Source organism: Mixophyes fleayi, chromosome 6 (assembly GCF_038048845.1).
Source record: "Mixophyes fleayi isolate aMixFle1 chromosome 6, aMixFle1.hap1, whole genome shotgun sequence".
NCBI classification, from domain to species: Eukaryota; Metazoa; Chordata; class Amphibia; order Anura; family Limnodynastidae; genus Mixophyes; species Mixophyes fleayi.
The window spans coordinates 85,018,849-85,035,491 of record NC_134407.1 but is presented as its reverse complement, the minus strand read 5'-3'; the positions used below and the strand labels follow the sequence as shown (position 1 = coordinate 85,035,491).

The 16,643-nt window shown below is 40.2% G+C and overlaps 1 protein-coding gene across 2 annotated transcripts in view; it reads left to right on the top strand.

The window, feature by feature from the left end:
• OGDHL (oxoglutarate dehydrogenase L) overlaps positions 1-16,643 on the top strand; it is a 118,372-nt gene that overhangs the window by 97,918 nt on the left and 3,811 nt on the right. For both annotated transcript variants that reach the window (XM_075216997.1, XM_075216998.1), the window contains exons 16-19: positions 10,089-10,267; positions 12,573-12,644; positions 15,590-15,715; positions 15,797-15,869. In XM_075216997.1, the coding sequence (XP_075073098.1) occupies positions 10,089-10,267; positions 12,573-12,644; positions 15,590-15,715; positions 15,797-15,869 (450 nt within the window). The remainder of the gene's footprint in view (positions 1-10,088; positions 10,268-12,572; positions 12,645-15,589; positions 15,716-15,796; positions 15,870-16,643) is intronic.

Genomic DNA, 16,643 nt, shown 5'->3' with positions numbered 1-16,643 from the left:
TTGCCATATGCCCTCCTGCCCTCTCCCCAATTTCATTGCCATATGCCCTCCTGCCCTCACCCCCGTTTCATAGCCATATGACCCCTGCCCTCACCCCGTTACTGTGACATAAGCCCCCCTGCCCACACACACTTCATTAACACGCACTACACTGACATAAGCCCCACTGCCCTCACCCCCATTACAGTGACATAAGCCCCCCACACACACTACATTAACACACACTACATTGATATAAGGTCCCGTGTCCTCACCCCCTTTACATTGCCATAACACTGACACATGCTACATTGCAAATCAACATTTGCATTTATTTTGTAAACCGAAAAAAAAAGACTGATCATTTTGGTCAACATCTGCTTCCACTAGTTACCTGTGGAACAGTTAAAAACTGTTTAGTTGGTGTGAGGAATGTGCATGCACAGCAGAGAAACATTTTTCAACAGTAAGTGGATTGGTAGAAGCCCATATGAATGCTATCCCTGCTCCTCTGGTCAGTTCTGTCTGAGCTACATTCACTAATTGGCAAATGCATCTTAACTGGCAATGCAGGTTAACATCGTGCCAACAGTACACAAGCAGAGTGATCACTGGATGGAACATGACACAAGACAACAAAATAAACTGCATTTACTTCAGTCCAGTTTTCATACTGAACAATCATGTATACTTTCAGCACTTCCTCCATAGGGTTCATTAAGCCTCATCTGAAATGCTGGGTAATCTGCTCTCACCAAATAGTGTGCCATTGGGAGCAAACGATTAATGAGTCTAAAGAACATAAAGATGAAACACAATGGAATACAGGAGAGGGAGAGAGAGACATAAATACAGCAAATAGGGTGCTGAATACTGAAATGTGATCACGACCTACAATAAATAATTACAAGATACATGCCATCAAGCGAATGATAGCAGAGCTCTCTTTGAAAGAGTAGATTTGATTCTATAAAGGCGCTATATATTCTGAAAGAAAAGCATGTACGTCTCACAAGAACACAGACACCTTATGGGCAGCAGCTTATGATAAGGTGTCATTTTTGAGACATCACCCTGGGTCAGCTATCTCTGGCCTGTGTCAGTAATAATGGCAGCGGACAGCGAGCAACATGTGCACTGCGGCTAATAGCAGGCAACATGGCGGTGCCGGGTATACTCACGGGCTGCTGCGGTCGCTGTACTCATTCGCCACAGTCTCGATTCCTCCGGCTCTGGCTACCGCGACGGAGCAACTCTGGAAGCCCATATCAATTCCCACCACTGACATGACTGCAGCCGGAGACACTGACAGCTCACAGCACGGGGGGATCCGGAGAGCGGCCACACTACGCTCCTCCGCCGGCAGATGAATGCCTTTTATTATTGGATAAGATAGGGACGGGGCCAGGTTTAAGATAAGTTCCGCGGCCACCAGATGCAAGGACCAGCCACAACGATGCTCCCCCACTGACACCCCTGATCCGGGGGCCCCCGCTGGCCCCTCCCCCCAATCCGTCCCCATGTTAGGCTGCCCTGATTGTCGACCAACAATCAGGGTCAGTTAAACAATGTTTAAAAAAAAAACCCAGTAAAAATGGATGGAAAAAAAAAATCAAGCAGCCTGCAGTCGGCCTCATTATGCCCCCGGCCTACCGGGAAAATTCCCGGTAAGCCCTATGGCCAATCCGCCCCTGTTTCTTATGAGGTTTACAGTGAACATTATAAACATTAAAAGCATGTATTTTCTTCAGCAATCTATTTATTTTGTGTCTCTCTTGTGCTAGCAAAGTGTGTCTTGTGTATATAGACATAAATGAGGACTTTATGGGCTTTGCAGGGTTTAGTTGGCCACGTATTTTAAGAACCAGGTGTATTGGCAAAATTTTTAAACAACCAAATCTCTGTATTCAATTTGGCTAATCATTTGTTAACAATTTTACAGACTTAACTGAGATATTTTAGTTTAGGTAATAAATTTCAGATGAATTTTAGTCTATCTTTGTCCATAAGGAGACACACACAGTGTTTTGGGTCTATTTTGTCTCAACGCAACTAATTAGCTGACAAAATTGCTGTGTGAGTGCCCAACTGTAGATACTAGATTGAAGATTGTTGTAAGTTTACAATGACATATTTCAAAGTAAAGTTATGATTGCAGATACCTTTTTTAAAAATCCATTAAAGGGATTGTCCCAATGTGTAGCAAATAGAGCACCCTGCGGGCATCCCCCGTTCCATACCTGAAGCCAAGAAATGATTGCACGTGCAGTCGGCTTATTTTTTTCATTGTTACAGCACCACTGCTACTCACAGTGCAGAAGAACAATCTATCCAGCCCTCTTCAATAGCACTAAATGGAGTTATCCTCAAAAGGCCTTGAGGGCTTTCAAAATGATCCAGAACACGTTAGGCCAGTTTGTTCTACTATGTGCTTTATTGCAGAAAAAGCGTTTAAATTGTCACCTTGAAAAGTTAACATTTATCTTGGTGCTTAAATAAAGAGCAACATACATGTATGTGCAGATAAGTCTTAACAGATTGGAAGTTTCTGAGCCATGTCTCCCAATCATCACAAATGGGCTCGTAATGTTAAAAATAAAATTAGACTCTGTTTAAGAGCTACCAGGGGAAATTCCACTTTGTATACCCTGTGAAATTGGTGAGCTATATTGTGTACAGCATCTAAACATATAGGAAAAAACTGCTTAATATGTTGTACTGAGAGAAAATAGAAGACTAGAATACTGACAATTAATATATGTGACTCCAGTTAAAATGAAATCTAACAAATTAATAACAAACATTAATATTCAGTTGATCGTTTTATTATTATTATTTTTTATTACTTCCATTGGACACTTAGGCCTGGTACACACTGGCATTACATTTTTGTCTTTTACCATTACTGAAAATGCATCTAAAATTCAAACATATTTGACATGCGCTTGTGAGTTTTATTACCTAGGTCAGTGTTTCCCACCTTTTGGTTCATGTCCAATATTTCCTTCAACAACCCCCTCTTAAGAGTTTCAGCGCTAACGGTTGTTATTACACTGATACATACATATATACATATTAAAAAACAATAGAAAAATATTCTTATATTTTGGGTGATCTTTAATCCCTCCTTTGAACCAATGGAGATGTTCAAAGAAAGGATAAAAGACCTCCAAAAATTAAGTGTATTTTTCATTTGATACTCTGTATAATCATTATCATCATCAACATTGATAGCGCCAGCAAATTCCATAGCGCTTTACAATTGGGAACAAACAGTAATAAAACAATACTGGGCAATGCATGCAGAGTGGGAAGAGGGCCCTGCTCGCAAGCTTACAACCTATGGGACAAGTTTAATAACAACCGTTAGCTCTGGAAACTCTTATTATTATTTTTTTATAATAAATTGTAATTTAAGAAATGTGTGCTTCCTTGAGAGTAGTGCAGCAACAATATGTAGGAGCGCAGTTCATTGCTTGAGATTTTCTATTATTTTGTTAACCCCCTCTTACTAAGCTGCAGGGACTAGCGATAGGGTCTATCTCTGGAATATTTCAGCTTATTCTTCTAGAATAAAACGTGCCATCTTTTTAGATGTCAAATTTAATAATTTTGTATGTCAGTGCTAGGATCTCTCTAACACAGAGCACAGCTCTTTCATACAATGCCCTGCAGGACATCTTATCTGGCCCCCTTAATAGGTTGAAGTTGTCATTTGGAAAAAAAACTAAAAACCCAACCACATAAAATTGCCACCCTTTGTGTTCTAGCTAGTACACAAAGGGTGGCCTAGTGGTTGGCACTTCTGCCTCACAGCACTGGGGTCATGAGTTTGATTCCCGACCATGGTCTTATCTGTGTGGAGTTTGTATGTTCTCCCTGTGTCTGCGTGGGTTTCTTTCTGGTGCTCCGGTTTCCTCCCACACACCAAAAAAAAACAACATACTAGTAGGTTTATTGGCTGCTATCAAAATTGACCCTAGTCTCTCCCTCTCTGTCTGTCTGTGTCTGTGTGTGAGTGTGTGTCTATATTAGGGAATTTAGACTGTAAGCTCCAATGGGGCAGGGACTGATGTGAAATGAGTTCTCTGTACAGCGCTGCGGAATTAGTGGCACTATATAAATAAATGCCGATGATGATGATACTGATGGTGCTAGGCTGGGGGCACTTTCTGGTCCCACCTGTAATGATGGGGAAGGGGGGCTGTAAAGGCAGCCGGTGATCCAACTTAACAGCTATAGATCTTGCAATTAGCTGCTGTATTTGATCTCTCCTGCTACAAAGAGAACTGAACAGCATTCAAGGTGATCATCAGAAGTATTGGCTGTATGTAAATGCTGGGGTTGTGCTAAATAACCGTGAACTGTAAGGGGTTATCAAGATACTGTAATTAATATGGGAAGTTATTAAGTAAAACTAATGTGAAAAGTGGAATAACCTTTTCAGTCTGTTTTCCATCACACAATCATTCAAGTCACAAGCTAAAAGAAAATGTGAAATTAAACACAAAATAAAATCACTCACAAATATCATATTAGTTCTATACTCGCCCCATAGCTATAAGGTAAAACATTGCCAAACTAGCAAACTGTGATCTTGGAAGCAACAATGGGGCCCATACAGTGTGTCTGACCATTACATGTAACCCTGGCATAACTTTAATGTAGTATACATCCATCGATTCAAAATAATAGAAGCCATCCGCCACACATTTTCACTGGAAACCGCTGTGCCTATGTACAATTGAAGTTATGGGTGGCTTGATAGGACGAAACCACCAATGATGCCATTGGATAAAACCCTTACGATTTAATACAGTAAAAAACAAAACCAAAGCAAAGAAACCCTTCCTTGATTTTTGGCTCGGTACACAGGCAATGTCCCGGTGTGTGTCTGTATTTGCCCTGCAATTACTGAGGCAGACTGAAAAGGCATTCCACATTCTAGCTAGTGTGGAGACACCCCTGACCTCCAATGAGACAAAGGATAAAAAAGATTAGGAAGATCAATTAGATTTTATTTTTGTGCTTTTCTTTTAATTAAAATGAGAATGTGCAAATTTATTTTGACAGTGGATTCAGTGGCACTTATCACCAATAAAACTAAAGTGGAAATAAAAGTACATTTGTGGAAAACATATTACATTAATGTGAGTGGCATCCCCTGACCTCACTGAAGGAAAACATTTTTATATGCATAGGAACAGAGCCGCATATGGTTTGTAGCCTTACCTCCCATCCGTCTCATGTCCTAGACAAACAGGCAATATATATTTGGAGATATTTAGGTGTTAACATAGGTTAATCAGCACCGCTTTCACTTGTACAATTGTTTAAAATCTATCACTTTTTCCAGTGACCAATGTGGGCAGCGTGCAGGTTGAAGACTGGGTGAAGTAAGTATGGAGGATCATGGCAATAATCCAGTCCCTGTAGCTGCAGCCACTCCTGGTACTGACATCCAAATCCAGCATTCGGACAGCTCATACTTGCACATCTCATTTTGCACCTTATCAAGTGACATCATATAATTAATAAGTACCATAGTCAGGGCCACCGAGAAGGGGGGGTTGGTACTAATTATCCAGGCCTGGGCATGCTAGGGGGCCCGGTCCGGGCCTTTGCTACCAACTGTTTTTTTTGGGGGGGGGGGGGGGGGTTTAAACTTACATTTTTCTTTTCTTTCTTAATTTTTTTTTTTTTATTTTCCCTGCGGTGCAGGGCGGAGGAGCGGGGGGGGAGCTGGAAACTCAGCTGGAGGACCCAGAAGACGGAAGAGAGAAGAGATGAAAGAAACCAATACAAAGGTAAGTAAAGAAAGGGAGGCAAGGGGAGGAAAACAGCCACTTAGTGATGGAGGAGATGGGGTGGAGCAGAATGGCATAGTGATGAAGAAGAGAGGAGGGCAGGATGGCACAGTGATGGAGAGGGGGGGCAGGATGGTACAGTGATGGAGAGAGGGGGCAGGATGACACATTGATGGAGAGGGGGAGGTAGGATGGCACAGTGATAAAGGAGAGGGGGGGGCAGGATGGCACAGTGATGGAGGCGTGGCAGCAGGGCATAGTGATGGAGACTGGGGGCAGGATGGCCCATGATGGAGAGGGGGTGCAGGATGGCCCATGATGGAGAGGGGGGGCAGGATGGCACAGTGATGAATGAGAGGGGGAGCAGTGTGGCATAGTGATGTAGGAGAGGGGGCAGGGTGGCACAGTGATGGAGAGGGGGCAGGATGGCAGTGTGCTGAAGGAGTGGGGGCAGGATGACACAGTGTGATGGAGAGGGGGCAGGATGGCACAGTGTGATGGAGAGGGGGCAGGATGGCACAGTGTGATGGAGAGGCAGGATGGCACAGTGTGATGAAGGGGAGGGGAGGCAGCATGGCACAGTGTGATGAAGGGGGGTCAGGTGAGGGGGGAAAAGCAGCATGGAGGGTGTAGTGTGATCATAAGGGGGCACAGCAATGTGTGTGTGATGGCACAAAAGGCTTGTAATGTGTGTGTGTGTTGGCACAGGGGGCTTGTGGTAATGTGTGTGTGTGTGATGGCACAGGGGACTTGTGGCAATGTAGTGTGAGGTAGTTGGTGGCTAATCAATAGGTGCAATTTTGTTTGTGGGGTGAAGGTGGGGCAATTTAATAGTGGGGACTATTAATTTAAGATGGGGTGGTTCGGGGGCTATTGAATGTGGGGGTGAGTTTGGAGAGAATGAGGTCTCAATTAAATGTCACTATGAATTATTTAATGGCCGTGTTGGTTACGGGAAATAGGTATATTTATGAAATGTAAATACTATTAATTTATTGCTGGGGCTTTTTGCAGGGAGGAAAATAGGTTTATTTATTAAATGGGAATACTATTTTAATGTTGGGGGTTGAAGGAAGGCCTAATTATTACTCGTGGGTGCTATTGATTTAACGCCGGGGTTGGTTGGAATTTTCGAAATGTACCCATTTTTTTCCCCAACTAGGACCCACAATATTCCAGGATCCAGACAAGCTGTAACTAAAGAAACTTGCAACAACATATGGTGAAAGTGACAAGAACAGGTAGGAGAGAGCAGGAGAGTCTGTGAAATGCTGTGATTCTAGTGGGACAATCCCAATTTCTGGTGAGTGGTCTGCCCAATGTAGGCGGCATGCCAAGACTGTGAACTCTTTATGTACACACTGCATTCTTTATATACTACACTATGGTGCTAGATGTCCTGAAATGCTGGGACATATGTCACGCTCCGGTGAGCGGGCACTGCACCCTTGTGGCAGTGCTGTACTCAACAATGCAGTTTTTTTCTATAAGAGGGTGGGCTAGAGATGCCCCCTATTATATGAACACTCCTTTTAACTATTTGCGTAATCAGATAAGCTCAAAAGTATTGTATGGGGAAGATATAAACAGAAGAACTGCGGTGTTTGTTCACTCTCTGCTGAGAATTTTTTTTGTTTCAGTTGAATAAACTTTCATCTTACTGTCTCTAATGCTAACTGAATTAAACCATGCAGCAGCCATTTTTCTGGAGACCAAAATGCACAGAGGCCTATGCAAATAGCTCACCCAGTATGGCTTGTGCATTGGAGAAAAATTTGTTTGTGACAATTAACAAACGGTGAGAGGTGTCTTTGTAGCATACCAATGTTTACGGCCCAATTCCACTATGATATATATATTTAAATACAAAACAAAAAATTACAGATGTTGTCAGCGCTTATCCTTAACACTGCATATCTGTGTGTATCTAGCAATATGAAAACATGAGATATTAGTTCATATTTTGATCAAAACATTTAAGCCTGCATCGCAGCATTTAAATATTTAATGCTCCCACACCAGCCCCTACAGAACATTACTTCACCACTCCCAGATAACATATAAACAACCCCTGCTCCCGAGAAAATTAATAACACCCCCCCACCCTCAGATGCTTACCTAGCCTTGAAGAAAGTGCTCTAGTCTCTTCACCAGCCAGTGTGCAGAAGGGAGGTGTGAAAATCCTATGAGGAGGAGAATTAAAGAACGGGAGGAGAAGGAAGGGAAGGAACGCATCTTTGCTACATGGTGAAGTGCATTGGTGAATGGTCCAACCACTGGGAAGCAGAGCACTAGCAGGGACAGATCCCTTTAGACTAGGGCCGACATTGATCATCCCTGTACATAGCTATGTGATCTAGACCCTCGCCTCTATCCGGTGCTATAGTTGCCTAGCGGGTGATCTGGCCCCGCATATGGGAAACTGTTTTTATAAAAGAAGATGGGTATTTATAATTGGGAAGATATGGATTTTAGGGTGTGACCACCACTGAAAGAGAAATCATTTTTTAGAAATAGCTGTTATGAGACATTATTTTATTTAGGGGAAAGATGGAATTTAACATTAGTTGTCGTGAATTTTTAAGGGGTGTAGTTTCTCATGTCTTACTGACAACTGCTAAAAGGTATGAAATAAAACATTTTCCTACTCTGTAAACCTATTTTTATCAAAGGACCTTTATTAAATCATAATGGGTGTGAACAGACCATAATTGTTGGAAAGGTAAATAAATAATATTTTATTTCATTGTTAAATAAATTATTTTGTATGCATTAGGATTTGCATTTTATCACTTCTCTTAGGGGGGAATTAATTTCCCCCCAAAGTACTGCCAGGTTAAAACTATTACCGTTATTATGGTAGTCTTTAACTCGGCTTTCTGCTCGCAGCTCAGGGAGCTGCAAGCAAAAAGCCGGCATTAGAACTATCGTAATAACGGTAATTACGCACACTATTACCGTAATAACGGTAATAATGCGCAGGCTGTGTTACTTTTAACAGTAACACGACCAATGGAATATGCCCCTTAAAGTAAGTCTTTGTATCTGTTCTTATTTTGTATGTGTGGAACACTGCATAGTATCACTACTTTGCATAGTGTATGTTGTTCTCACTCTCTGTGTTTAGTCTGCCTATTTAAATATTTACTTCGTGCCACTACTTATTTTATATCCTGTATGTGTTTTAAAACCTTTGCATAATTTTGCAGTTGTATGCTTAAAGAACTTGTAGCCCTAGGCAAGCAGATGTTTACATGACAAGTATATTTTTTCCTTTTAATTCAATCCACCCAGGGAGCATTGTTATACATACTGTATATTTGGGATTTGTCGTCCTAAAAAGTCAGGTACTTAAATTAAAAACGCTGCTTAAGTATCTGTACTGTACTGAAAGACAACATTGCCACAGGTCACTTTCACATGCAAAGTTTGATGTCCAGCCCAGTTGCATTGTGCACGGATGTAAAATCAGTAAGTAGCACTTGTTACTTTTGCCAGCAACCTTACACACGTCTTGGTTCATGTCTAAAGATACGTTTTTGTTGTATTGTGAGTGTGTGTGCGTTGTGTGCCTACTTTTAAGTATGTTGGATAATAAATTAATTTACTTTATTTCTGCTATATATTCATCCTTTTGTGCTTTAATAAACCGTGTGCAGTCTTGACTGTAAGATAAACTCTTGTAGGTCTCTTTCCCAGAGGGAATTTGACCTGGTAATAGCAGAAATGACAGGTACATGACACCTGCCATTGAAAGCTTAGTGGTGGCTTCTGATGGCGTCCGGCTGTGTGTGTAGAATAACAACGAGCCCAGACCCTGCCTGTCACCTAAGACAGCATGCACTGCACAATTTGCAAGATGGTACTAATTAAAAATGATACCGCTCTATTCTCAGCAAGAAACCTTGGCTTAAATGATGAGTTTATCTAATGTGTGTTCATTTAAAAAATAACCATTATCATCATTTATGAATTGCCTTTTTATAGCACAGTTTCTTTTTCATAATACTTGGGTTTTATTGAGTAAATATTGAGGTGGTAACAGAAAGTTTGTAAAATTATATTTTTATACATTTTGGTATAAAATTACTTTTCATTTATTTTACTTGCTACCACTTACTCTTTATATGCAAGCCCCTATATAATCACATGGCACTCTCTGCTGTCCCCCTCTGCTCCTCAGTTCCTTCTTAGTACTTGGCTCCCTGCCTAAGCCACTCATCCTGACATTGTATCAACGAGTTGTCTGCATACAATAATACTTCCTACTTGCCTTAATTCTGGTATGTGTTGTTTTTATAGGTTTTGAGCTTGGTTTTGCCATGGCAAGTCCCAATGTCCTGGTTTTGTGGGAAGCTCAGTTTGGTGATTTTCACAACACAGCACAATGCATAATTGACCAGTTTATCAGCTCTGGACAGGCCAAGTGGGTTCGGCACAATGGTATCGTGCTGCTCTTACCTCACGGAATGGAAGGAATGGTAAGTGAATGCTGATCTCACATCTGTTCATCACACTGAGTAGTTGACTAATTTGTACAGTGAGAAGGTTAACTAAATATCCAGTGCCCCAGGAGAGTACACTCATGAATAATGAATTTGGAGTACTGTTCATTCAGGCTCAAATTTCTTTATTCTGTGTCTTAAAGAGGTCAGATGATCTATTTCTATAAAACAAGGAAGTTTTTACTTCTGATTTTTGAACATAGTTTATAGTATATATATATATTTAACTAACTAAAGTGACAACATATGATAAACCCCTTTATTTTTATATGTAAGTTGTGTCATCTTCCAAAATGATCTCATTGTAAATGTTAATAGGAGCCCAGCACTTCCTTCATTATTTATGCTCTTTCCTGTTCATACACAGCAAGTATTCTCATTGTTCACAGTGCACTGAGAGCAGGGAAGACTTTTAACTATAGTGACTCTAGCATTCTTTTAGACCTTTCTATTTATAATGTTATGTTAGAGACTGTTTTACTGTGATACAATCCTTAATTTACTGTAATAGTTTTGTTTAGTGATCCCTGGCATTCATTTAGGACTACATATTATATCTAGTCACACCTCTAGGAAAAGCCTTTCCCTTGTATAAGAAAACATTTGATGTCCCATTTGGATTTAGTGACCGGATCACTGTACTTCTTAGTGGCTTGTAATCTAAAATAGGGGATATATTTGTTGTGTGACAGAAAACAGGAAATGACACAGGACACTATAAAACAGGTTTGAAATGTATAAAATTTGTGGAAAGTAGATTTTCTTGATTAAGGGAGGGAGTTTGTTATAGGTGTGCCCTTGCTTATTAACATCTTGTGAAAAATCTTCATCATCGCCATTTATTTATATAGCGCCACTAATTCCGCATCGCTGTACAGAGAACTCACTCACATCAGTCCCTGCCCCATTGGAGCTTACAGTCTAAATTCCCTAACACACGCAGACAGAGACAGACAGACTAGGGTCAATTTGTTAACAGCCAATTAACCTACCAGTATGTTTTTTGAGTGTGGGAGGAAACCAGAGCACCTGGAGGAAACTCGCGCAAACATGGGAAGAACATACAAACTCCTCACACATAAGGCCATGGTCGGGAATTGAACTCACGACCCCAGTGCTGAGAGGCAGAAGTGCTAACCACTTAGCCACCATGCTGCCCAAAAATCTCACTTATGTAAGTGCACAAAGTACTCGGCAATAGAAAAAACAAATATTAATTAGTCCATATGTTGCAGTATGCTGAAATAGTTGTGACATAGACTTGTCATAAACAATATATTTGTAAATGTTTCTTGCATGAAGGGCCACTTGACAGAACTTGGTGCTGGTTATTGCATTTAAAGGGGGCTCCAATGTTCCCCAGGAGCAGGATGGGCTGGTGGTCAGGGGTGCATATGCAATTTTTCCTGTAAAATGTTCTTAATATGCTGCTGAGTTAAGTCTTGGCCCCAGGCTAAAATTTGCCAGCCCTTCCTTGACATTCATTGTCTCCCCCACATCACCCCCCCCCCCCTCCCCCATTAACCAGCCCAGACTATAGCACTGGTGCCATGTACTCATTCAGAGGGGAGATATGCTATTAATATTTATGTATATCTCTATTGTGTATAACAAAAAAAAATTATACAGCAGTCATCATTGATTATGACTATTGGCATATCTTTCCTTTTGGCTGTATCTATGAGCTGTATTTTAAGTTGCACATATATTAAGATATAAGCAACTCAAAATGCGCTTGTAAAACCACAGTTTTGTGTTTGTTTATGCTTGCGTTTGGGTGAAATTATTGCTATAGCCAATTCTAAATGAGACCCATATGTTGGTTATTTGTTTTTCATGTTTGTTCTAATATCATGTCTGTGTAGAACTATGGCAACAATTGTTCTCCTGTTTGACTATTTGCTCATTTTTACATGTCCTATGATCAGTCAAAAATCATTCCTTAATCGTTTGATCTATTATATATGCTTGTTGCTGTCTCCGTACCTTCCTTTACTTTAACGTCATATAGGTCCATATTGTCCATCCTAAAGTGACTATGCAGTAAATTAAGCAGTTCAGTAAGTTTCCACTGAAAAACAGTTTAGTTACTTTTATGTTTTAAATTATAACTTTTGATACCCTTTCCAGCTGGTATTTCATATTTCTTGAGGGACATTTCCTATTGCACTAGAATAAATTGCTTCTCAGAAGCCTTTAATGCTGCTTCTTTTCCCTAGCTATCAGTAATGTAATTCTGAGACAAGCATTTTTAAACTCTTCTGCCTAATGTTATTACCAGGGTCCAGAGCATTCTTCAGCCAGACCTGAAAGGTTCCTGCAGATGAGCAATGATGACTGCGATGCTTATCCTGTAAGTTGATTTGTCTAACACTATGCCCTACTCCATCTTGACCTTATTTTCCAATTGTACCCGTTCAAGAATACATTTTTATATTGGGCTGAGGAATATTTTGTGTGCTCAGTATTTTTCTGCTTTCCTTCTGTTTAGTGCATAATGAAATAAAGGTTATGACTCGTGCCCAGATATATCTTAGATTATGCAATTTTAACCAGACTAATGCAAACATATTACACCAGAGACCGTATGTTTCTGGAAAACAAAGTAACTGAAGTAACACATTTATTTTTTTTTCCATTTTTTTTTTTCCATTCAAGTACAGATTAAAACCTTATTAGGCGCAAGCCTGGTGCAATTGAGCAATGCAAAAACTCCTTGTTGCTTAAAGAAACATCATATTGAGGAATTAGTTTTATTTAGCATTCATTGGGGCATATTCAATTCCGATCCCGATCCGCGGTATCGCGCCGGAACGGCCGCGAACCTAATCCGCGGTACTGCAATAACGTGGATTTTCATTCGCAGCTCATAGGGCTGCGTACGAAAATCCGCATTATTGCGGTACCGTATTACCGGCAGTACTGCGCGTTACCGCGGATTGGATCGGATCGGAATTGAATATGCCCCATTGTGTTAAATATAGATGTAATCCAGCTGCCTACAAAATTGTTGCATGTAAACAAAGTAAATATTTAATATATCAATTAATTTTTTCCATGATAAACATGGCTACTGGGGTGCACTGTTCCATGAAACATATTATCACATGTTTTATGTTGTTATGAATCATTACCTGGGAAACCGTATTGCAGTGTCTAATGCTAGACACAGTTCAATTGTGGAGGCCAACATTAACTTTAGAGTTCGATACCTGTTGCAAGGAACTATGAATTCAAGGCTATGAACAAATGGTTTGTTGGAAAACAAAGCTTGTTGAAGTGTAGGTAATTTAACATACTTTGGCATCTCAAAGTTGTGCTGTAGCATAGTATATTATTTATCTGCATAGTGCTGTAACAGTCTACTCCCATAGATCTTCTATGTATCGATCAAGAACAGAAAGTGTGTGTATGGGTCCATTTGCTTACATTAGTTTTTGGATCCCCAGATTCAGAGAGTATTTTCTTGTCTTGATAACTGCAATCTTCTCCTTACTGGCCTCCCCCGATCCCATCTCTTTCCTCTTCGATCTATACTGAATACTGCAGCTAGACTTATCTTCCTCTCTCGCTGCTCCACATCTGTCTCCCCTTTCTGCCAAAACTTACTGACTCCCCTACAGAATCCTCTTCAAACTCCTCAACTTCACGTAAAAGACCCTGTCAGGATTCACTAGAATGAGTGGGATCCTTCTGTTCTAGCTGAGATTGGTGGTACTTCACCCAGAGGCGCGAAATCTAACAAAGCGGAGGGTTTTCAAAAATAGTCCATAGAGCGGTAGGAGAGGTGGTCTGCAGGAGTTACCACTAAGTAAGTGTAGCCAATAAGCGATAGTTTGCGGGTAGCACACTTGGAGAGATGATAGCGATGATCTGCAGTAGTTACCCCTAACGAGTGGAGCAGCTAATAGGTGATTGCAGGAGAGTGCATAAGCTGCTTCAAGGCCAGGAGCCTGATGAGAGGAACCAGCACTAAGAGGTGCTGGGAGGAGCCTTATAAATGAGAGGCAACCAATGGATGAGCGGAGCAGGTGAGCACAGGTGAGAGATGATCACCCTTACATGCACAGAGCCATTTGCCGACATGACAGCCGGGGAAGATAGCGAGGAATGAATAGATGCTCGGGTTACTGGGTGGCAGCCGCGGACGACAGGCCCTCTCCAACTCTACTGTCCCCTACATCTCCAACCTCATCTCCATACATACTCCCTTCCACTCTCCCCGGTTTTGGCCATTGACTGTCGCTTTTACTCCCCTCTGTTAACCACGTCTCACTTCCTTATCCATGATTTCTCCCATGCTGCCCCCCCAATACTTGAACAATCTCCCTCGTTCTATCAGACTATCCCCTAGCCTGTATAGTTTGAAACAGTCATTGAAAACCCACCTATTTAAAAAAGCCTACCATTCCTCCGCTTAACCATTTCACCATGTAGTATAGCCTCGCCCTCTTTCATCCTCCATATCTCCCCCATGTATCAACCGTTTCTCTACCTCTTTCCTTTTAGATTACAAGCTCTGTTGTTATTACCTATAACTTTTGTTCACCAGCTACACAGCACCTCCTTCTTTTACTCTATACCTATTGACTTCACTCCTCTATTGTCTTTGCACCTCCTCAGTGGTTCTGAACCAGTTAGTTGTGCCCACACTAATGGGCACAGGTTTTAACCTGCGCTGAATATATCCCTTTTACCCCAGTAGCTGTGTTGAGAGTTGTAGTCTTATTTGTTTACTCTATTGTACTGTTATACCATGTACTGTCTTGGTTTTTTTTTCCTGTGTAAGGCATTGCAGACATCAATTGGCACCCTAAAAGTAAAGATTAATATTAATAATAATAATAATAATAATAATAATAATAATAGGCTTTGTTAGCACTGCTAAAATACCTTATTTGTAACGCCCATATGTACGAGACCAAATAAAACACAGAATAGAATATTACCGGTAATTTCAAAAGTAAAGCAGTGTTAATTGCAACAATTAACCCACTTGACTCTCCAATTAAATTATCATGCATTTTCGGTTGAAGCGAATGCTGTCCTGCTGGGAATTTCTGGGAAATGCACCACAGAAATTGCAACAAAGTCTTTGTCTGTATAGAAGTATTTAGTACGTTAGGGAACATCTTGAATCCAATGGAAATATTTTTTTCAGATTTTTTTTTGTTTTAGAGAAATATATATATTGTGTTAGCAATTTAACCTTTCCTCAGAATATGCTTACAAATTAGTGGGAACATGTTATTGCATTGGTCAATATGGATTTTTAATGTGGAAATCTCATATCTCTAGGAATTTACACAAGATTATGACGTTACCCAACTCTATGACTGCAACTGGATTGTAGTGAACTGTTCAACACCTGCCAACTACTTTCATGTTCTCAGACGGCAAATTTTACTACCCTTCCGCAAACCGGTAAAGTGAATTCCATGATCATGACAAGCAAATTGTATTGTTGGTTTCTGATTTAATGTATATCACTTATCATATTTTCAGCTCATTATTTTTACACCAAAGTCATTGTTGAGGCACCCAGAAGCAAAATCTAGTTTTGAAGAACTGAAAACAGGTTGGTATAAAATGTTATAGGTGCAATAATGGGGAAGGGTGAAAATGTAGCGGGCAGTTGGAAGAGTATTTTAATAAGAGTAGAAGTATGTGTGATATTCAGTTTAAAGGCAGTGGTAATGATGGTAATATAATAATGCCAAATAAGTAATTTCTGCATAAATTACAATAAACATGGTAAACCTATTCTCTATTTCATATGCTTGGTAAAATTAAGGTGGGATAATAATGATTATTTGTTATACCGTTAATATTGATAGTGGTAAAATGACATGCATACAGTGCTGGAGTAAAATAGAGTATATAAAATACAGTAAAACAGTGATATGATAAAAAATTTCAACAAGGCGTTCTTTGTCACACAATCAATATTAATGACATCATTGTGTCCTGCATAACCATGATCACTAAGATATAAATAAAATATAAGAGTACAATCAAATAAAATAAATTAATTGCAGTTGGAAATAGATGCAAAATAAAGTACCATATAATAACATTAGCAAGGTAAGCAATGAGAGTGAAACGGGATTAGTTCATCAGAATGGTCAAGGTGAGGGAAGAGGGAGGAGCAAGGAACTCCATGCAGGGCTCAAATGGAAAAAAAATGGTTACATTTACAATAATGGTTTGTTGCTGTGTCCCTTATATGGATTAAATAATTGTTTTCTCATCCTATAAAAGATAAAGAGATGTTGAACCTGTGATAACAAATATATAGACTTTAATAAATGAAAATAGTGTTCTCTATGAATACTGCAGCAGCCAGCAGATA